We start from the raw sequence: 23,306 nt of genomic DNA on the forward strand, positions 1-23,306 counted from the left end.
ATACTTTAATTTTTGTAGAATGTTGAGTATATAAATAAAGTTGAATAAATAATAAACATTACATATAGTGTATGTTTTCAAATTAGTAATTAAATTAATTCAAGCAACAAAACATCTGAGGGGCAACTTGGGAACTGAAAAAGCTGACTGTATTTAGTGAGCCGAGCCAAAAGGACCAGTTTTCTAAAAAGAGCCAGAATTGTATTCACTAAGGGATAACACACCAGACTTATCAAAGTCCCTGTTAAATAATTTGAATATTTAATATACACCAATCACCATTAAATTATGACCACCTCCTTATTTTAACACTCTCTGTTCATTCTCGCAGCTCCCCTTACCATACAGGAGCACTGTGTAGTCCAGCTGTAGCTCTGCATATTTTGTTCACCTGTGTCGTACAATATTTTCTCATGATTCTTAACAAACATTTGATATATTATAATACATTTCTAAGAATGGTCACTGATTTGGCATTGGATTAATTGTCCAGTCAGGGTCTCACTACTGTACACTCACTCATCTGTCTTTATTCAGACTGCTTATGTTGTGTTGTTATAATTCACCAATTTCAGACAGACGAGGATGGGTTCCCCTTTAAGCCTTTGTTATCCTCAAGGTTTATTCCTTGTGTTCTGCGGGACATATACTGGCCACTGTACTTTTAGTGGTGCTCACTAAGACATTTTAATAACCACATCTACGCTGTTAATGATAGATCAGCAGAATGAAAACATTACATGAACAGTGGAATTTCTGCTGTAGACCTACATGCTCTGGTAAATAACACGTTAAATTAGATGAACTTACACATTTTTAGGGGTATTATCAAGAGACACTGCGATGCTGAAATGGATTAAGCGGAAAAGATGATGATAACGATATTATCAAGAGAAATGGCCAAGAAACACCACAAGAAGGCAGTGTATTGAAACTCGTATTCTTCTTCAGGACCAACAGAGGGCGCCATAACCCAGCATTGTGTCTCAAGATCAACATCTTCAACTTTCTAGCACTTGGCTAAATGCCCATTCGACTTATAACATGGACAAAAAATCACCCACCACAATATAAACCATCAGACATTTGGTTTATAAATTTTGCTTAGTTTTGCACTGGATCTATTTGAAGTTTCACTGGTCAACGTGTTCTTATACTCAGCTGGCATTTTGTAATCTTTTATATACAATTAAATAATGTATTATTATAGATGTTTCACAGTCTTTAAAAATTTCTCTCAAAACCAGCAAGTTACTCAGTAGTGCTAAGTGTGTGGAATGCTATAATTTACTGGACTCTCTCAACCTGCCAGAATATTAGGCGTGATCTTAATCCACAGACACTCCATTCTATGAGGCTAAGTTGACAAATATTATAGCATTGCCCTAAGGTATTTAATAACTTTCTATGAGCTGATACGTGAAGTTGCCGTGTGTTCATTATTAACTACATTAGCCTTGTAGCTTCAATGCAGCTTAGCATTTTGGCTCAACAAAAAAGCAATATATATAGGGTGACCAGACGTCCTCTTTTTCCCGGACATGTCCTCTTCTTTAGACTTAAAAAAGGTGGAATTTCACAAACGTACGGGATTTTGTTTTTCTAGAGCTACCGTTATTGGTCGATAACCTTCTCTGTAAACATTTAATTGGTCAGTCTGCACGTCAGTAGTCCTTGTTTACATCAGGCAAAGCTCATGTACCCACCCCCATCTTCGGCAGCTATGCCGAAACATAAATGTAAGCTCTTGGATGAATTAAAAAAGAAATTCCCATGTTTTCCCATGTGTAGCAAATAAAGGTTTAAAAGCACACATAGGTTCAGCTAAGCATACAACGGCAGCGAGGGGCGTGCCCCCCTTAATAGAAAGCTACAATCATCAAAATGCTATTTATCCTCTGGCTAGTGGGGTGAAATACACTCAGTGCTTGACCTCAAACTTAATAGAACAACCATAAATTGTTGAATCTTCTTCTTTTAAAAGTTTACCACCCAAAAAAACATTAATTAAATTAAATTAAATTAAATTAAATTAAATTAAATTAAATTAAATTAAATTAAATTAAATTAAATTAAAAGCATTAATTAAAAGAAACTCCATGTAAAGTACATGTACACTGTATGTACAAGAGTATAACACAACATACTGTTTGAGGAAGAAATGGCTTTATATACTGAACTAAACAGAACATTACATTCATTGTGCACTACGGGGTGACTCTAAATAAAATTACTCTTAGGATCTTTTTAAGAAGGGAGAACAGAGGGTGTGTTCCAACTACCGGGGGTCACACTCCTCAGCCTTCCTGGTAAGGTCTATGTAGGCGTACAGGAGAAGAGAGTGCTGCTGATGGTTAAATTTCAGATCGAGGAGGAACAATGCAGATTCCGTCCTGGTCGTATTTTTTGGTGTAGCCAAGAGGTGGAAGGTTTGGAGGCCTCAGGATCCCATGTCTCCTTTTTGCAGATGATGTGGTCCTGTTGACTTTATCATGTCAGGACCTCCAGCTCATGCTGGACCAGTTTCCTGCAGAGTGTGAAGCGATAGGGATGTTCAGCACTTCTAAACATGAGACCATGGTACTCTGTCGGACAAGGGTGGTGTGCTCTCTCCAGTTTGGAAATGAGCTCCTGCCTCAAGTATCTAGGGGTCTTGTCTGCAAGTGAGAGAAAGCTGGAGTCTGAGGTTGAGACGCGGATCAGAAATTCTGTACTAGAGATTTTGTACTACACTTATTGTAAACATGGCTACCCCCACATGATAAACCCACTCTATGGAGCATAATAAACAGCTTCATTTAAGGACTGCAATGTGTGTTTGATATTTGTCTCTTTCGGGGGCAAACACAACAAACACAAACAAATAAATAGACATTTTATATAAATACATAAATATTATTTAAATATATATTGTTTGCTACTGTTTGAGGGTGGAAAAAAAAACTGCTATTTCCTTTAATGTGTCATCTAGCCCTTGGTAGCTCTTAATCCAGTCTATAGGATAATAGGGAATAATTTTAGATTTAAGCACTGACTCTGGTTTTATCATTTTAATTAGCATAATTTTTTCTTAAGCCAGGTCTTTTTAACCTGGCTCCATACTCAGGGAAATGGGGTGAAACAAAAACACACACACACACACACACACACACACACACACACACACACACACACACACATATAAAGGGCTTATATTGTGTGTGTCATTGAACATATGTGTTTAAATAGACACTTATAATTTAGATCTAATAATCATTGGGTAACAAGCTGAGAATACAGATCGGCATACTGTTATGTTAAAATAGCAAAGTGCTAATGGAATCTACACACACACAAACACACTAGAGAGCGAGCGAGAATAAGAGAGAGAGCACTTTTTTATTTCAGTGTTGAAACAAAGCCTTGATATTAAGGTTAAAATATTGTTTTTAAAAATAAAATTAAAAATGAACATATTTTTGAAGAGATGTCTAACCCAAGTAATGCCAAGCACATTCAATGATGTTGAGGTCTTGGCTCTGGGCTGCCAATCCACTTTTCTGAGAACATCTGTATAGTAAATACTACACACTGCATGTGCGGTATATATGACTCAATCTTAAAATTTAAACCAACTTCGTGTTTCTACATTCATCGTCCATGTTATCAGTGCCTTATAATTCTACAATTTTACAAACTGTAGTCCAGCTGTTACTCTGTACACTTCCTTTGCCCTCTTTCACCCTGTTCTTCAATGGTGAACACTGTGCCCAGTTTCTGTTCATCTGTTGCTCATCTGTTGTTGCAAGTCCTCTAGTCCTTAATCAGTGGACACTTGATGCTACCCACAGGACGGTGCTGGTTAGATATTTTTGGTTGGTGTTTTTATTCTCAATCCATTAGTGACACAGAGGTGTTTATAACTCCAGTAGCTCTGCTGTGTCTGATCCACTTGTAACTGCACAACACACACCAACATACCATCATCACTGTGGAACTGACAATAAGCCAAATCAAACCGCTTATGTGGTGGTGTTCTTTTAGGCTTCCTGAACATTGGAGACCAGGATGAAAGGGGTCTACCAAGGTATGCAGAGTATGGACTAAAGTCTGTAATTTAAGAACTACAACATGCATATATGGTCAGTTGAGCTAAGAAAATTGACAACGAGTATAGAAACATTGTATTTTTTTTGCTTTGTAGTTGGTTTGTTATCACTTTTTTTGTCATTTTTTTAATCGAACATACAACATAATCTCAGTTACTAAAATTAACTCAAGACATATAGATTGTATATTTAGAATCACTAAGCAATTATTTAAGATCACTTAGAAATTCTTTATGTAACACATACACACACACATGGTCTTGTCTCCATGGTTTAAGGGGACATTACATGGACTTCCTTTCATTTCATGGAAACTTTCCCTGAATAACCAAAACGACTATGACCTTAACCCTTTCACTAACCCTCACATAGCCCTAACACATCTTAAAATGGAAGGAAATGTCTCTATGTGAGGAAGTAAACAGATTATGGTCTTCACAACATGTTAAATATCTATGCCATATTTACAGGATTCTTGCCCTCATTATACATCTTTAAGGTTTTCTGCATTTTTGCCTATAGATGTCTCCTATTCCATGGAATTACAATGCAGAGAGAGAGAGAGAGAGAGAGAGAGAGAGAGAGAGAGAGAGAGGGAGAAACGCAAAGAGAGGGAGATGGGGTGGAGGTGCAAAAGAACTAGTGGAGAGTGGGAGGGGGGTAATCTTCAGACAGAATGATAAATAGACAGAAGAGAGCAGCCTGAGAAGACCTTGAGCAGGTCACAAAAAATATCATAACATACTTTACTCCTGTCCCTTCTCCTTTCCATGTGTGTGTGTGTGTGTGTGTGTGCGTGTGTGTGTGTGTGTATGTATTCAGTTAGACATACAAACAGAACTAGACTATGGCAATCTCTTTTTCTTATTGCTCCATCCCTAACATTTCAGCCAATGTTTAAATCTAAGTTATTGCGACATAATGATCACATCTACACACACACACACACACACACACACATATATCCATCCACCCTCAGGGCTGTAAATGATGTCGTAGTGTGCATTCTGTGATTTGATGGCCATCCACCGCCCCTCAGCTCGTCTTGTGTCCCACGGGAGGCAGTAGACTGTGATTTACTTGCCTCAACTTGTCTGAAGAAACACCTGTCCAGTCTTCAGGGATTGAGTGAGAGGTAAACACACACACACACAGAAAAAGCTCACTTGTGAGGCCTAACAGCTGACCATGCCCTGTGACTTAACTCTCTGTAAATGTTCCTGAGTTCAAAGTGCCTTTCTTGTTTTTTAATGGAACTTGTATAGGTCTATAAATAATAATGATTTGAATCTGTCTCTTAGGCCTCTGTTTTTCCAGCCAGGCTGTTGCTAGACCCCTGCTATGGTTTTCGGATTGTTTGCTAAATTGCTGTTTGGTGGTTACTGTTTCCCATATGGTTGCTAGGCTGTGGCTACACTGTATGGTCAAAGGATGGTTGGTGCATTCTCATTTCATATCAAATGAAACAAAATGAAAATTTTCTCATTAAAAATCACTAGGTTATATTTTTTCTCTCCTGGGGCTCCCCATTGTGTAATGAAATTTTACATCACTGTGCTGAAATCAACAGGGGGTGGGTTGGGGATTTCTTCCCTCCTCCAAAACTTACATAGTGCAGTTTCTGTATTGCTGAGCTGGGAAAGAAACTACAGATGCTCTATTCTCTCTATTAGAAGACTGTAAGTGAAGCTGTAATTTTAAGGTAAAAATAGGTGTTAAAAGGTAAAGGTGTTCCTTTACATAGTTTCCTCACCTTTGCCTGTAGTAACAGCTTGTGGTTTTCAAGGAAGCCTTTATAGGTTAAAATATTTCTGTAAGGATTTGATAGCATTCATTCATGAAAACATAGAGGAGTCAATGATTAATGTTGGATTATTCCTTCTGGATCTCCAATACTGGGGGCTTTATCCCTTCTAGTCCTTTGGACGTATGTCAATTTTGTGTGTGTGTGTGTGTGTGTCTGTTGTGGTGATCCAGGTAGTTGCTAGCAAATTGCTACAAAAAATAATATAACATTAAATAAATAAAATTAAATAAAAGTTAAAGTTTTACATATCAAATATCATTTCAGTTAAGAGAAATGTGCATCACATGCAACAAAACCACATATCAAAACACCTACATATTTAATCCATCTTTTCCCCATTAAGGTATGAAATCCTAAATTTTCATAATGCGAAAAGACACAAAGCCCTGATTTATCAGGGCATCTTTGGATATGAAGCAGTAAGCAAACAGAATCACTGAACAATTTAGAGACTCACAATAAAGATGTTAAGAAATAATCCATAGAACATAGTTTGTGTGCAAAAAGATTATAACATACATGTTGCACATACACTCTTAAAAATAAAGGTACTATACAAGGTCCTTTAAAGGTGGCGTTTTAATCAAAAAAACTTTTTATTTTTTAATTTAGAAGATGTTTTCTCATCATTTGCTGCTCCCCAGTCTGTTTGCATGTTGGGAACTGGTCTAATGTTTTTATGCAGCCAGTAAAAGTCAAAAGCCAGTAAAATAAACCCACAATGTCTGGTATGCTAGGTTTTTCTCACTACAAATGTTGAAAAGCGCAAAGTAAAATGGGGATATTGCTCTATTCCTGCTACATAGGTGGGTAATTTTGACCTATTTTTGCTGTTTCCGATCACTTGAGGTGGAAATGTCTCCAAATTCGTGAATCGGCTAACATCATTACCAAAAATGCTACAAAACTAAACAATTTGAACAAATTCAAACAGTGAATAAAAACTTACAAACTTCAGCCATGTACAAAAGACATGGAGCTTCTGAACATCAACAAATCAGAGAGAACAGTGCTTCTCCATCATTGTAGACAACCCTTTATGTAATGCTGTAGAAGAACCATTTTGGTTCCGTTAAAAACATATTTGCTAATAAGGTTTAAATTTGTAAAGATTATTTAAAAAATATTTTAAAATCTTTGAAAGGTTCTAAATACTTCACATCTCTTAAATAAACATGGATCTTATGGAACCAAAGTTGTTTTTTTTTTGCATCTCTCAAAGAACCCTATGTAGCATCTTTACATTTAAGAGTGTATTTTAGCAGTGTATAGCAACACTATATACAGCATACATAGCTATAAAAAATATATTTAATTGTCTATAATCAAACAGAAATCGGTTGGGTTTAAGCCATATGCTACATAGTGACAAAAGACAGTTCTTCAGTATTCATTAATGATTACATCAACACATCTACTTATGAAATGTTCAAGACTTGATCGATCTAAAAAGTAGATTTAAGATATAAACAATTGTATATAGTATTAGTACATATTTACAGTTAATTAACACCCATATACTATATACAAAATCGTAAAGTATTACATATAAATAAGACATAAATTGTTCCATAAATATTATTTAAATAAATATAGCAGTAAAAAATAAAAAAAATAAATAAATACAATAATTCATATTAAAACTTAATACATTTAAACAGCTGATGCTACTTTAGGTGCTGTACTCAATTTATTGATTCAGATATGTAAGATATGGTACAGTAATAAACCATATTACACCAAGAAATGAATTCATCCATTCATCCCCAGGACCCTGGAGCTGTGTGACAGTGACTCAAAATGAATAAACTTAAAATCATTGCTATTGACACCTTTAAAACTAGGTTTTATGAGTGTTTTGGTATAGATAATATTTGTTTAAAGAGCCATGAATCCCCAAAAAAATCATCTGAAGAAGTGTTAAGATGGAAAAACTATTGTAATTGTTTTTGAAGAACTTTTCAAAACGATTCTACGTGGCACCAAAATCATATCTACTAGTTACAATAATCTTTTGTTGGTATAGTTAAGAATCACATCATAAATTAGAAACCACCAACCTCATTAGTCCAAAATTAAAATAGGGGTCATCTCCTCTTTCAAACATAGTACAGTGGTTTAAAAAACAACAGGCCATGTTATCGACTGTTTTTTGTTTTTTCTTTTCCCCAGACTCAGCAGTGGTCTGATTAAGTTCTCACCTTTTACCATCCACCTTAATTTATTAGAAGATATTTTTGCAAATTAGGTACAAATATGAATCAAGTAAATTCAATTCATCACCTTCTTCAGTGTATGCTACTTTTCTATGACTCAAAGATTCCTAAAGAAATGCCCTGTACATGCGTCTGAATGTGATTTTTTTTCACAAAGCTGGAAGATCACTGGGCCAATAAATATATAAATAAATAACATAATTCTTTACAATTCTACATTTCTTTATCAACAGTTGTTTAAGTTTCATTTTACATTCATACCAATTAATAACAGTCTTAATCCTGTCAGTTAAGTATTACCACAGTCTGTACAGAATGTTTGATATAGCCTACTGTTTCATTCTTCAATTATGTTTGTGGAACGAGCCACATCCTAACAACCTACAATTGTCATCCTGGAATGTGGGAGCCTCAATTGCTGTCACCGAAATGGCTCCCTAATCCCACATTAATATTGCGCTATATAGTGAGGCACAATTGATCACTAAATAGTCCTACAAATAAGTGATTTCAAACACTTCCAATATTTGTTGCTTAGTAACAAAGAAACTCCCACTGCATCCTGGTCCACATTTAAGAGCTAGTGGGCCTGATCCTGGTCCATATAGGAGCTCAAACAGTGGCCTAAAATGTAAACAGGCAGACACTATATAGTGCACGTCTTTGAGGTTCTGCCGTTTTATAGTGATGTTAGAAAAACGCGGTGACCAAATTTAAGTGTACACAAACAATCCTAAAATTGTTTACTACACTCCTGATTTCAGTTCCCAATAATAATGCACTATAAAGTGAACAATGTAGGGATTAATGAGTAGGGAGCCATTTCAAACTTTCTATTTTATATTCAGACATGAAGCACCAAGTTAAGCCGACTGACATGCAGTGAGTATGAATCATTACAGTAATCAAGCCAAATGTTATAGTACAATAGACTAAGTGAAAATAAGTTAAGATGGTCTCTACAGGAATATTATAAATATTATGTCCTGTTTTCTGCTCAATTTATTGAACTATTCTATGAACTAAACTAGTCTATTTATCGAGTTTAACGTATTAAGGGAATGTGCACTGATGTTTTACACACCACATTATATTTTTGATTACGTTTAATTTAACAAAGAATAAAAATAATTATTTAGTAATATAAAATGTGTAGAAGTGTGTTCTCTGTATTTTTACTTTTAAAAATTATTAAAACATTTGATCACAGGCTCCCAAACTTACTTTACAGCTGTAAACTGCAGGTTTTGGTCATCCATAATGAGTCCCAGAGATTAACTGTTCTAATGTTGCTCACTGTATGTCTGGCTTTCCTCTAAAGAGACTGCTGTAACCTTTACCTGACTGGATTAATATAACCGTCATTAATGCAAAGCTTTGCTTATCCAGCTGCCATTTCATGTGCTCAGAGCTTATTTTAATGCAGGTCTTCTCCTCCCAACTTGAACCTAGCTTTTCTTGTATCTTTCGTTTAGATTAGACTATTCATGTGTCCAAAGAAAAGCTTCACCTCAGAGCTCTGGGTCAATATTTAAGGTCTTTGTTAATGCAGTTAGCTCTCCAGCTGCTGTGAACATTTTTAAACGTCAAGAACATGGTTCAGGTACGAGATGTAGCATATGGCAAGGCGTAGTATCTCGATCTTGGAGAGCTTCTTGTCAGGTGGCAGTGTGGGCAGCAATTTGCGGAGCTCGGCGAAGGCCACGTTGAAGGCCTCAACGCGGATGCGCTCTCGTGTGGCGTGGGCGAGCCGATATTTAGCCGTGGCTCGCCGCCGTCTGCGCTTCTCCTCACGGGTCAGAGGAGGCGCTACAGAGCGAGAGCGAGACTTACTGTCCACCTCCAACTCCACAGCCTCGTTCACCAGGTGTTCAGACTTAATAACATTCAGCAGGTTTTCAGGATCAGACTGAGGCCACAGCAGGTCAGAATCAGAGTGATCCGGACTCAGCATCATCTTCAAACAGTGGGGGCGGGGGGCTTAAACAGAGAGTTGGGGGTATTAATGTTCCTGGGGAAAGAAAAATATTAGAGAATAGTCTATGAGCAAAGACAAATAGAAAGAAAAAGAAGAGTGGAGCGTCAGAGAGAAAACGGGAAGAAAGAGAGAATGGGTGAGGAACAGAATTAGAGATGATAGTGGGGAAAGTAAATTTCTGAAGCAGAGTGAGAGACTGAGAAACAGCATGTGGGGAAGGAATGAATAAATTGAAAGAAAGGAAGAAAAAGAAAAGAAACTACAGGGGAATTTAAATGTAAGAAAATCAGGTCAGCTTAACATGGATCCTTAACAAGGATATTTCACTGTTTTATTTAAGTATTCCTAACTACAAATCTCTGAAGAAAGTAAGCCATTTGCTGTAGTATTTTGAGTTGAAATTTTTTGGTTAAATATTTGCATATAAATAGTTGTGCCACACATTGAACCAGAGATACAAAAATAAATAAATAAATAAATAAATAAATAAATAAAACAAACTGAATCGATTTAACCACTTTACTTTTCAACCAAAGTTCAATAAATACTTCACACAGAGAGGAAGAAAGCAAGAAAAAAAAAATGACGCAAACCTAGTTTTGCTGGCACGCCATAGCCATAGTCACAGAGGTGTTTGTGGCATTTCAGAAACAGGAAAGGCCAAAACACATACCCTTGTCATTGGGAGGTCTGGAGAAGCTTTGGTGCTTCATATCAATGTCTTTGTTTACATGTTTTATTACATGTTTTACATGTTTATTATGTGATTGTGTACAGAAACTATAGAGGGCAGGATTAATAAATGCAGAAATGGAAAAAAAGGACCACAGTTTTTTTCATAATATTTAACACTAGCATCAGTATTTTTTTCTTGTTCGTTTTATTTAAAAATAAATACTAGCTGATTTACCTCCAAAGGAAAATGAAGACCAAGAATATTTTGTTGATTTTAAGAATTATAATCACTTATGTATTCAATGTAACAGGTTAGAGCAGGGGTCACCAATCTTGTCCACAAAGAGCTGGTGTGTTTGTTGGTTTTCATTCCAACCAAACAGGAGCACACCCTGTATAACTGTTTAGAGAAGGAGACTAGTTGAAATGAAAATCTGCAGCCACACTGGCCCTTTGTGGATAAGATTGGTGACACTTGGGTTAGAGCAAAGCACATGAAGGTTAAGGAGGATGTGCGCAGCTATATGGAGTTTTAGAAACACAAAACGCCACAAAATGTCTCCCCATCACTTCCCTTTACAATATTTCTAGCAAAGACACACTCACGTGAAATAAGACAAATTCAAAAATCCTCCTCTGTCTGTGAGATATAATACATAAGTAAATGTTACAGAGTTTCAAGCCGTACTGCTGAGCTTGTGAAAATTGGAGAAACATAACCAATGCTGAGCCGAGGCTCTGGCCAACACTTATGGCCAAGCACAGCCCCAGAAACACACACAAATGGAGTGTTCCTGTCTTACTTCCTATTTATTAATATGAAACTTTGTAAATGACCCCGTCCAGCTCCACTGGGCGATAACACTGTGCGTGAGGCTCTGAGTTCTTTCTTGAGTTACTGAACCTTTTGTTTTTATTTAACGTTACACGTATATAGTGCCTTTCTAAAAACCCAAGGATGCTTTACAATCAGTGCTCCACATTAAATCTACACACACACTGGCATGAAGGGGCAGCCAAACGCACACAGCCTACTCTCATCCAGGAACAACCGTCCACCTGGAGGACTGCATCGGTCACTAGAATTTCACCCAGGATAGAGCGCCAATCCATATCTGGGCACATAGAGACATTCATTCACATACACACCAGGACAGTTATTAGAGGAGCCAATTCACCTACTCTCCATGCTTTTGGACTGTGGGAGGAAATCGGAGACCTCGGAGGAAACCCATGCAGACACAGGGAGAACATGGAAACTTCACCCAGATGGGACTTGAATCCAAGATCCCAGCGCTGAGAGGCGAACGTGCTAACCACTAATCCAGCGTGCTGCCCAACCTTGACATGCCCATGGATGAAGCCACAGTTCACATTGAAGAACCTACTCTTCTTTGGTTCCAGCTGGGAACAAAATTTTATGGTTCTGGTTTTATGTCGGTGGAAATGCGGCAGATGGTTCCAAATTGAGTTAAAAAACTTGAACCATTCTGGTTCCTGGTTGGTGCTATGTGAAATATAATTGAAATAACAACAGATGGTGTAGTGGCATCATCTAACATCAGAAGGTGAAATAATGTTCCTACTTGCACCTTTCAACATTAGGAGGCAGTCAGTCATTCAGTCAGTAAGAGAAAAGGCCTTTTTTATTGGTCAGCTTGGTCTTGCAAAAAAAAAAAAAAAAAGATAAATAATAGCAAATAAAAAAACTAAAGTTACTGGATTTGTTAAATTGCAATAATCTGACTTAAACTGAATCTAAAATTTAAATTACCTTTTTTGAAGATGAAATACAGGGAGGAAAATGAAAGAGAATGAAAGAAACAAAGAAAAAAGAGAGACAGAAAACAAGAAAAAGTTAAGAAAAGAAAAAGCTCATGCAGATGTCCCAAATACTTTGGTTTCATCTGTGTTATGAAAAGATGAGTCCAAGTTTCAGCTTGTTCACAGGAAAATGTATGTTGAGATCAATATGCCAAAGACAAACTGGATCATCCAAACTGAGGTGCATCACGGCCCACTGCATGACAAACTCATATATGTGTGAATTTATCATTGATGAAGAGCTGAAAATTGGGATTTTAGAGAGGCATCTGCTGTAATTTAAATGGAATCTTTTACAGGGAAGTTTTTATTGGGTGTGTTGAATGAATCAAATTCTAAATTTGTTTATGAAATAAGTAGATCGCTGGACATTTTAGTGCATTTTGTGCTTTTGTAAGTTAAATAAATGTTCAAGAGGATTAAAAAATCACAAATTCTAGATTTTAATGCATTTTACAAAATGTCAAATCTTCTCCCGAAATTGATGTAAACAAAAGGAAGCACTTAAACAAATCAGTCTTGCTATTAATATATGATTTGTTTATTTAAGCCTTTCTAACAATTGCGCATTTTTTTTATTAACCTTTTAATTTTTCCTTAACAGTAATTGGTTTTGCTCCTTTTTTAAAATCTCTCTCTCTCTCTCTCTCTCTCTCTCTCTCTCTCTGTGTGTGTGTGTGTGTGTGTGTGTGTGTATAAATTCTAATAACTGACTTTATTCAGAGTGCAACTAACTACATGCTGTCTCTCTCTCTCTTATAATTAAACATTTAATATAATGGACATCATTAACAGTTTAATCGATTTTTAAATTATTTTATATTACATAGCACACTGTGGTCATCGAGAATAAGATCTGTTTTTATATATTAGTATCAATAATACTTGCTGCAGTTGAAATTAAAATTTAAGTTGAATAAAAAGGTATGTTTTGATTAAATTGTGGTTTTAACTTGACCACTTTACAGTTAGCACTCATAATAATAATAATTAGTAGACCGAAAATGACTTGTGATTATGTCAATTTAACTATTTTTAGGCTTACATTTACACCTTTTTTAGGCTTTAAAATTATAATAAATTAAAAACCGTGTCCAGTTTAGAGCTTTGTGTATGAGCATTGGGAACGTTACCTAAAATGTGTTGTTAATATTAATTACAGGTGTCTTAATCCCCACTGAGTTCTGGTCACACCTCGTTGTTCAAACTCACCAGAGATTTACACCTTTACCTCAATAAGCGAAGGGGACTCGTCTGCTTTTGAGCCAGTTCACTCTGAAACAATACATAATAATTGAACTGATTTCTTTGAAATTCATGAACACTATATAACTACATAACAATCCATCATGTTTATCAGTGTGGAGTAAGTTGAGGATAAGAGGCTGCTTCGGGAATGTATACGATGTTTGGGAACTTCTATCCGAAATTAAAATAGCGGATGTGCTAAGTTTTAATAATGAAAACATTTCCCGTTAATATGACATAATGTAATCTAATAAAAAATAAAAAATAAAAATGTCAAAAATGACGCGTTCCCTTCATGTCCTTTCTGGAAAACATGAGGTATAAGGGAGGTATTTCAGTCTTATATATGTGAGGAAAGTCCGTACAAGTTTGTAAGTTATTAGCGTGACAGAGTAAGGTACTATAAGTGGCTAAGTCAGATGTCAGATTCCATGTTACCTTTATGCGTAACACACGGTAACACACACACACACACACACACACACACACTTTTTTTCAAATGATGAGAACCATTTTTCTGTAGACGCGTAAAGTGTTTGAGCTCACCTTGTTTTCCGGTTCACACTGCTGTGACTGAGTTGGATATGAGTGTGTTTCACTGAAGTTTCCTCCTCAGTTTTTTCTCCATTTTCCTCGGGACCTTTTCATTCAGTGTCATTTCCCATCGATCTATTCCACTCTCTAAATTCCTTTCTCTCTTCTCTCTCTCTCCGCGAGCAGATGAGCGATGTTTCATCGAAGAATGCTCCTCATCTTCCCCTCTCTCTCGACTCGAGACCGATGCACATACACGAGGGTGAAGAAATGACGGGAGTGTAGATTACATTCTAGGCGTACTCTCTCTCTCTCTCTCTCTCTCTCTCTCTCTCTCTCTCTCTCTCTCTCTCTCTCTCTCTCAACATGTCTCCTCCTCTCTCCCACCCCCTCCTCCCTCCTCTCCCTGTCCCATCGGATTAGGTTCTAGAGAACATAGAGGACACAAGAAATATATACCAACAAATAAATATATAAATTAATATAAAAAATAGAGTTTAGAGTTGATTATATTTTTAATCAAATGATTAAATGAAGATGAGTTACAAACCTATTTTTTCTCAGTACATTAATGTCCAAGTCTAATATTGCTGTCTATTTTGTTTGATCTCTTATGGTTAATTTTGTGTACTTTTAAGACTTCTACCTGATGAAGGTTTATGTAAAAATGATGCAGAAATGTAGAAACTTCTAAAGGGTTCACAAACTTTCAAGCACCAATCTAAAGAAAAACAAAAACACTGTATTTCCATTTAAAAAATAGAGGTGAAGAGGATGTTTCTCTTGATGATATAGAAAATCATGGAAAAACTTTATACACATAAAAACACACATACATATGAATTGTTTTAACATTCTTTTGTCCTTGCAGTGACCACTGTGCTTTTGACATTTAAGGAAAAGGCAGTCATTCTGTTGCTGTGATAAGTGAGCACTTATGAATCTGTGTTTGTCATTAAACTATCTATCTATCTATCTATCTATCTATCTATCTATCTATCTATCTATCTATCTATCTATATATCTATCTATCTATCTATCTATCTATCTATCTATCTATCTATCTATCTATATGACTTTAACGTGAAAGGGTGAGGCAAGCACATGTATCCCCAGCCCATGTTCTATTCCCGCTGCTGCAAACTAAATGCTAATGGACAGCACAATACGCTTGGAGGTGAATGCTAACTGCACTGAAGGATGCAGAAGGTGATGACTGAGACATCACCATGGATTGAATTATAGCAATCTCCTGATGATAGTTATGTTTGGCAATGTTATGATCCGCACTAACATGGATTAGCCATTTTCATTTTAACATGCTGTTAAATTTCAGCACCACGGCCAGCGTTCAGAACCTCATATTCCTTACTTTCTAGTATCCCTACTACTCACTTATCATATAGATACACACCTGAGCTCCATCAGACAACATCATCATCAGCCTCATCATCATCTGAGGTCAGATAGAGAAAGCTTGACCTTGATCAAGATCTGCTCTTAATCTCACTGTCCCTTAATTTTATAAGTCCAGTCAAAAACTGATAATGAATATCTATTATGTATTAATTTCTTTTAACTGCACTCTAAACCACTGCTATTCCAAACCACCTAGAGCCCTGTTCAGACAATAAATTCCTGAAAGCTTAGGTTGACTCTTTTCATCCATTTTGCCATTTGCTTTATTAAGAATATTGACAATATTGACAATATATAAGACAATATTTGAGAACATAAACGTTTTGGAGAATTGCATTTAAGAGCATTCTTAAGTCGATGCTTAAAGATGACATTCACAATTTTATTCAAAAAACATTTTTATAAGAAATAAAAATGTCTGATTGCATGCTTAAAACTGGTCTTGCATGTCTCTAACCGGTATTTTAGGCTTTCTCTCTCTGCTGAGGCACAGAAAAGGCATATGGGGTTGTTTTAGTCAACATCCAAACAACTCCAAACATTGAAAAGCACAGACCAAGCGCACCCTGTAAAAGACGCAGATATTCTGAACATAAACAAACAAGAAAAGTCTTTCCCCCAAATTGTATACATTCACTTTAAAGATTTTCTTTGTGAATTCAGCCCCTGATGTTTCATTCAAGCCTGATTCCCTGCACAGCGCTTGTTGAAGGCATTGTTGGAGCATTACACAATGTTCCTACACTAGAAAACCAACAGTCCTTGCTTGTGCAGCCATCCATTTTAGAATTAGTGTGAATGGTGCAACAGGTAATGTTGCTTTCACACAGCTCCAGGGTCCAGAGATTTTAGGTTTGAGCCCCGCTCTGGGTGACTGTCTGTGACTGAGTTAAGTGTGTTTCCCATGGGTCCTGTTGGTTTTCTTTCAAGGCCTCTGGTTTCATTCCACGGTCCAAAAACACCTGTTTGAATTGGCTACTCAAAAGTGGCCATAAGTTTGAATGTGAGCATGAGTGAATGCATTAACAAAACAAACAAAACAGATCAACCAAGTCATTATTAAATATATTGTATTTGTTTTGTGTTCATACAGCGACAACTGGATTTACAAATTACTTTTTTTTCTGTTAGAGTTTCATCTGTATTTCACATGCTGTCCTATATTACTTTTAGATCATATACATTAAAACTTACAGTCTTTTTAAATTTCTCATTAGCATTGTGTGTATAGTAAAGCTATAGTGGCCCTGGACGTTCCTGATTAGAAGTTGAACTTTAATAGAGCTCGTCCTTGTAAAGAGCGAGGGATGAGAATGAAAGAGGGGTCATAAAGAAGAGAGAGAGCATGTCCCTCTGTTTCAGAGTCTCTCGTAAAAAAGCCACAAAGAGGAAGATCTGCTGTTACCTTCAGTTTAACAAGCACAACACAACACAACCATGGAGAGAGTGAGAGAGAGAGAGAGAGAGAGAGAGAGAGAGAAATCATATCCTCAAAATTGAAGTGAAATTATTGTATAATAAAATAAATTATTTGTAGGAATTTTTAATGCCTTTTAAAAAGGCAATTTTAAAAAGCTTACATGGAGTGTCAGTACCGATTCTAAAGACCAAAGCTGTTCTGATCATGGTTTCATATTGTTGTTCTCTCTTGGATTTATGGATTATAAGATATTTATTCCTTAATGGCCTTTTTAAACCAGAAACAAAGCATTCAAATATTATTTGGTATTAAAATATAAGTATTAAAATATATATAATAAGAGAATGAGAGGAAAATTGAATGGATGTTTTATAGAAATGATCCAGCAAAATTTTCTTCACTTTAACATTCTGTCTCACACCACCACCCCCCAAAGTCCCAGTCATACACCTACACCCACACACACTCCCCCCTCCTGCAGCCTAATATGTAGAACACACACATGTGGAAGCCAGACGTGAGAAAGGGGCAGATGGTGTCCAGCACCCCCCACCCCACCCCACAAAAACCAATGCACATACACAGAGAGAGAGAGAGAGAGAGAGAGAGAGAGAGATGAAACTGCATTTGAGCCTTACTCACTGTTCCCTATGAAAACCTCCCTGTTTCTGTGTGTGTGGCCCACAACATTGTCCCAATGTTCAAATTGATTGTAAAAATGGTTCCCTAATCTATGACTGCATATATAAGGCAACATATTGTGAGAGAATATATATTGTCTTAATACAGTATGGGTGGTACATAAAACCATGTGTGTGTTTTTTTCTACTGTGAGTGTTTGCTGGTCCATGTGGGTTATCTTCAACTGTGCTTTAAAATGCTGTTTGGATCATGTTTATTGATCAGTGTCAGATTGATTGATGGACGACCCTTTCGCGGCTTAATTCACCTTAAGTACCAAATCAATGGAAATTTCTCCTGCCACAGTAGAGCATGACACATGGCCTTTTAACAAATACAAATGCACACGTGCAACTCCCCCTCCCCTCTACACACACACACACATGCACAGATGTTTAACATATGGCACAAACAACATGGTGTGTATGTGGCCTTCTCAGAGTCCAGATTTAACATGAATATTTAATAGTTTGGCTCTTCCAGCTGTACTTATTAGAGGCACACTTTTTAATTGTTTATAGTTGGAAGAATAACTTCCCCCACCTCCAGGGTTGTTCTATTCCAAACAACTGAAGGACAGACATTTTTGCCCTAGGCTGAAGAGCCAGATTTATGCAGTGTTCCATTTACCTCTAAAGTCAAAAGTCTGAAGCAGGGAAATACACCACACCCGAGCTGTCCACATTCCATTTAAACATTCAGAAACCTATATGACCCAAATTATCATTTTTAGCCTATCCCTGGTTAGCATTGCAGCTAATAACAGCACATTATGCAATATTTTACGGATCTAAAAACAAGGAAACACGTCCACATATAGCGGTTGGACTGTACTTGATATAAGTTTGATATAAGTTCTAATAAACTGTATTATTGCTTTTAAACACTGTTGATATTCAGGCATCTCTCTCTGAACTCAGGTTGGTGAGGCCTCTCGAAAGTCTCAGTAGGGAATCTGACTCATGAGTTGTTCCTACGTTCCTACTTGGAATGTGGAAAATCCGACATCTGTATTCAAATGGAATACAGCATAGATTATCATTGTTAGCTTGTCCCTGGTTAACATTGCTTAGGATACTTATGGGATATTATGGGATATTTTACACATCCAAACATTCACATATAGCAAGTCCTGCTCTTGGGAGTCCTGCTCCTGGTAACTGTCTGTGAGGAGTTGGTGTGTTCTCCCTGTGTCCGTGTGGGTTTCCCCGGGTGCTCCGGTTGCCTCTCACAGTCCAAAAAACATACATTGGTAGGTGGACTGGTGACTCTAAAGTGTCCATAGATGTGAGTTAATGGGTCGCCCTGTGAAGGACTGGCGCCCTGTCCAGGATGTGTTCCCACCTTGCGCACAGTGATTCTGAGTAGGCTCCGGACGCACCGAAATCCTGCACTGGATAAGCGGTTACAGATAATGAATGAATGAATGATATGTGGGCAGCCAGCCAACTTTCTGAGTAGGAAATCCAACTTGTGGGGGTGTCCCAGTTGAAATATCCTAATTGGAACTGTGGAACTACTTGGAAATTCTGGCATCTGACTCACCACAACCACAATATATTCATGACTCAAAAGTTTGCTTCTTCATCAGAAGAAGTGACAAGTAAGGGGAAAGTACCATCACAAAATTGTCTAAACCAAATCTACTTTTCGATACCATATTATCCCTAAGAACAGAACAAATAGATGTGCATGTTTTTGCACAGTTTTTTTTCCTTTCAGAAAAGGGTGCTTGACATTGTAACAATAGGTGAACACTGTTTGGTGCCCTTCTCTGAAAGGTATATAGAACCATCTATAGAACTTACTCCATCAATTTGAAGAACCCCTTCATGACACAAAGAAAGCATTAATCATGCAAAAGTGTTCAGGGTTCTATATAGATCTACTTCCAGTATTAAAGAACCTTTGTAGAAACATCATATTTAAGAACAAATCAGGTAAAGAAAGGCAAGTGTATACATAAGTAGATATATTTTGATAACGGTATGTGTATATATTGTGTGCTGGTCAGAGTTAAGCTAATTTTTGTTAAATATGAGTGAGGGAGTAAAGTTCATTTATTCATTTGTTCAATCATTCATACATTAATAGTCTCTAAACGCTTATCCAGTTCAGGATCGCTGTGGGTTCAGAGCCTACCCGGAATCACTGGGTGCAAGGGAGCACCTGTCCTTTTCAGGGCGACACACATGCATACTTACGGACACTTTTGAGTAACCGATCCATCTACCAATATGTGTTTTTGGACTGTTGGAGAAAACCAGAGCGCCTGACACAGGGCTCAAAGTCACAACCCCAGGGCCCAAAAGCTGTGTGACAGTGACACTACCTGTTGCAAAAGCTAGTTCACTTCATTTATTTAGAGTATTTCATTATACATGCTAAATATTCATTGTATATAAAATATATTTTAGGAAATGATGTTCTCTTACCTTTGAGTGTTATGTGATTTGTATCCAGTCATAAATCAGACAGTTTACAACTATGACCACAGAAAACACGCATGTGGCACAAACGCATTAGCCTTTTGCGTCCAGTTTGAAAGTGTTTTGCTCTCTCTGCCTGGTGTGGTGGTGAAGCCAGATACTTTGGCCGCAGCTGGATCACTGTGACCCCTGCACTGGACAGGAGCACCATCCCCTGCCCCGGAGAAAGCCAGCTGCAGCTCATCAGCTAAACACACCTGAGCTCAGTCCTGCTGGACACACACACTGGCAGATGCGCGCACACACATAGAGGGAATGTATACAATATTTTACAATAGTAGGAGACCACCCTTAATATATTTCCAAAAAAGTAAAAATTTCAAGATTCAAACATTTATTGTGAAAAACTTAAAACAACCATGAGCTTAAAACAACCACGAAAGATGTGGTAGACCAGCTGAACTGTCCAAAAAAGTCCCTGCTCAATCTGAAAGTATGTGTAGCTTTCAAGGAGCCATTCCTGGGGAAAGAGAATAAATTTTAAAATATGCAAATCAAACAAAGTACTGGGTTTCTCTGCATAATTAACTGACCACATGAGACCTCATTTCAAAATATGTGAATGTGTTTTGAACTACTTTGTATGTGAGATGGAAAGTGCAAGGAATTTCTAAGACTGAAATGTGCACATTTGGAAAATTGGCCCGCAAAAATCAGTCAAGGATACCCACCTATGGAGCAGTAATAGAGCAATATCCTCATCTTGATTCGTGCTTTTCAACATTTGGAGTTCTTAACCATCTAAACAACTGTGAGCAGGGAGAGAGAGAGAAAAAGCCTAGCATATCAGACTGAGATATTTTGTTTTTTTCTAGTCATTTACTGACACTGGTGCCTCGTAAACAGAGGCAACCATATAGACACAGGAAGAACACACTAAATTCCTTACAGACAGTGAGATGTGGTGGAGTTTAAACCTAATCAATTTCATGGTCACTTTAACTGATACATTTTTCAGTTGAAATCCTGCATGTTGTGAAATTTAGAACATTTTCTCCTTTCACTTCTGTACAAATAGCAGAGATTTCTAGCATGGTAACTTTTTACAGGAACTTATATAAATGGATAGGAATGAGCTCCCAAGGAAAGCAGTTTGAAATCTGCAGAGGAAAAAAGAGCAGAGAACGTTTTGTGGATAGACTAGATTTTATTTTTAATAATGTTCTTAAATAATCTGCAGTGTACAACCACATCTGGCAAAACACCATATGCATGAATATTAAAAGAAATACTACAAGAGGGACAGACAGTATAATGGACAAATAATAACAGAGAGTGATATTGGGAGAAGCAGAGACAATGAGAGAAAGGATAGATAGATAAATGGAGAAAATGAGAGAGAGGGAGTGAGAGAGAGCAGATAGTTTCAGACACACACACACACACACACACACAACCCTTCGGCTCAGCTTGTCTCCACCTGAGCCCAGCACATTGTGTGTGTGTGTGTGTGTGTGTGTGTGTGTCATACTGATGATGAGAGTCAGTATAAGGTTCCATGCCATGAACCGATGTTGCACCTGTGAGAGACCCCTAGAGAAAGATGTGTGTGTGTGTGTGTGTGTGGTGTGTGTGTGTGTGTGTGTGTGTGTGAGAGAGAGAGAGAGAGAGAGAGAGAGAGAGAGAGAGACTCATTAAACTACTTGCAATTTCAACTGTGATGAAATATATATGAAAGGAATTCTATATGAAATGTACTAAATATTGTACATAGAAAACAGGAAGAACAGCAATTTTCACTTCAATTTTGAGGATACGATATCTCTTTCTCTCTCTTTCTCTTTCTCTCTCTCTCTCTCTCTCTCTCTCTCTCTCTCTCTCTCTCTCTCTGTGTGTGTGTGTATTTATAAGAACAAGGTACGAACTCCATTTCTTGAAGAAAAAAATCCTGTGCAAAATGTCAACAAAAACAGAATATAATGATGATATAAAATAACTCATTCATGGTCTGTAAACCCTTGTCCAGGAATCACTGGGCGCAAGGCAGGAACACACCCTGGAATGGGTCACCAATCCTTCACAGTGGAACACTTACAACTGATTCGCCAATCCACCTATCAATGTGTGTTTTTGGACCCTGGAAAAACACCAGAGCACCTGGAGAAAATCCATGCAGACGCAGGGAGAACACACCAAACTCCTCACAGACATTCACGTAGAGTAGGACTTGAATCCAACCCAAGGATCCTGGAGGTGTGTGACTGCGACACTAAACTGCTGTGCCACCGTGCTGCCCCTCTAAGAAAAAAAGCTCTCTGCCAAAATCAAAAGAGACATCCAAACAGTTTTCAGCTGCAAAAGCCAATGTATGTCATAGTAAGAGGGGCATCAGTGTCTACGAAAGGGTGTCTTGCGGATTGTCGCTATCTAAAGAAAAACATGATAGCAACTCTCATGTTTAACATGAAATATAATATAGTAAATTTATAAGAAAAAGTAGATGTCAATTAGAGCTGCACTCATACATTTGTTGGTTGAGAATTTTTTGCTTTTAAATTTTGAGATTCTGTTTGTTGTTGTTTTTTTTTGTTTGTTTTTTTTTTTTAAATAAATGTAGGCTATTGATGAATTTCTTGTCCATTCAAATGCAGGCTGTCTATTTTTACAAAGGAAAAAATATACATGCAATGCCAAAGTTTTGTAAATAGACCACCACTGCAAAGCTCTGGTTCACCCATGTATTAACGACTTAGCGAGCAAGGATAAAGGGCAAACCCACACTTATTCATATAGTCGCAGAATGTTGCAGCCAAAGCACAGAAGCCCTACAAATCTAATTTGGGACAGCCCTAAAGTCAATGTAAACTGATTTTAGAGCATTTTCTATTGGCTCATTCATCATGAATTTTTACACAATGTGAAGCTATGTTGAAATGATGGAGTAAAGTTTTCTCTCAGACAGTGATCATGTGTGTGAAGGTGTTATT

The 23,306-nt window shown here is 37.2% G+C and overlaps 1 protein-coding gene across 1 annotated transcript; it reads right to left on the reverse strand.

The window, feature by feature from the left end:
- Positions 1 to 9,690: 9,690 nt before the first annotated feature.
- nhlh2 (nescient helix loop helix 2) lies at positions 9,691 to 10,068 on the reverse strand. Its single transcript, XM_066685883.1, has one exon. It carries the CDS (start codon positions 10,066 to 10,068, stop codon positions 9,691 to 9,693), a length of 378 nt encoding a protein of 125 aa, XP_066541980.1.
- Between the last annotated feature and the right edge of the window lie 13,238 nt (positions 10,069 to 23,306).

The sequence above is a fragment of the Hoplias malabaricus genome, chromosome 12 (genome assembly GCF_029633855.1).
Source record: "Hoplias malabaricus isolate fHopMal1 chromosome 12, fHopMal1.hap1, whole genome shotgun sequence".
NCBI lineage: Eukaryota > Metazoa > Chordata > Actinopteri > Characiformes > Erythrinidae > Hoplias > Hoplias malabaricus.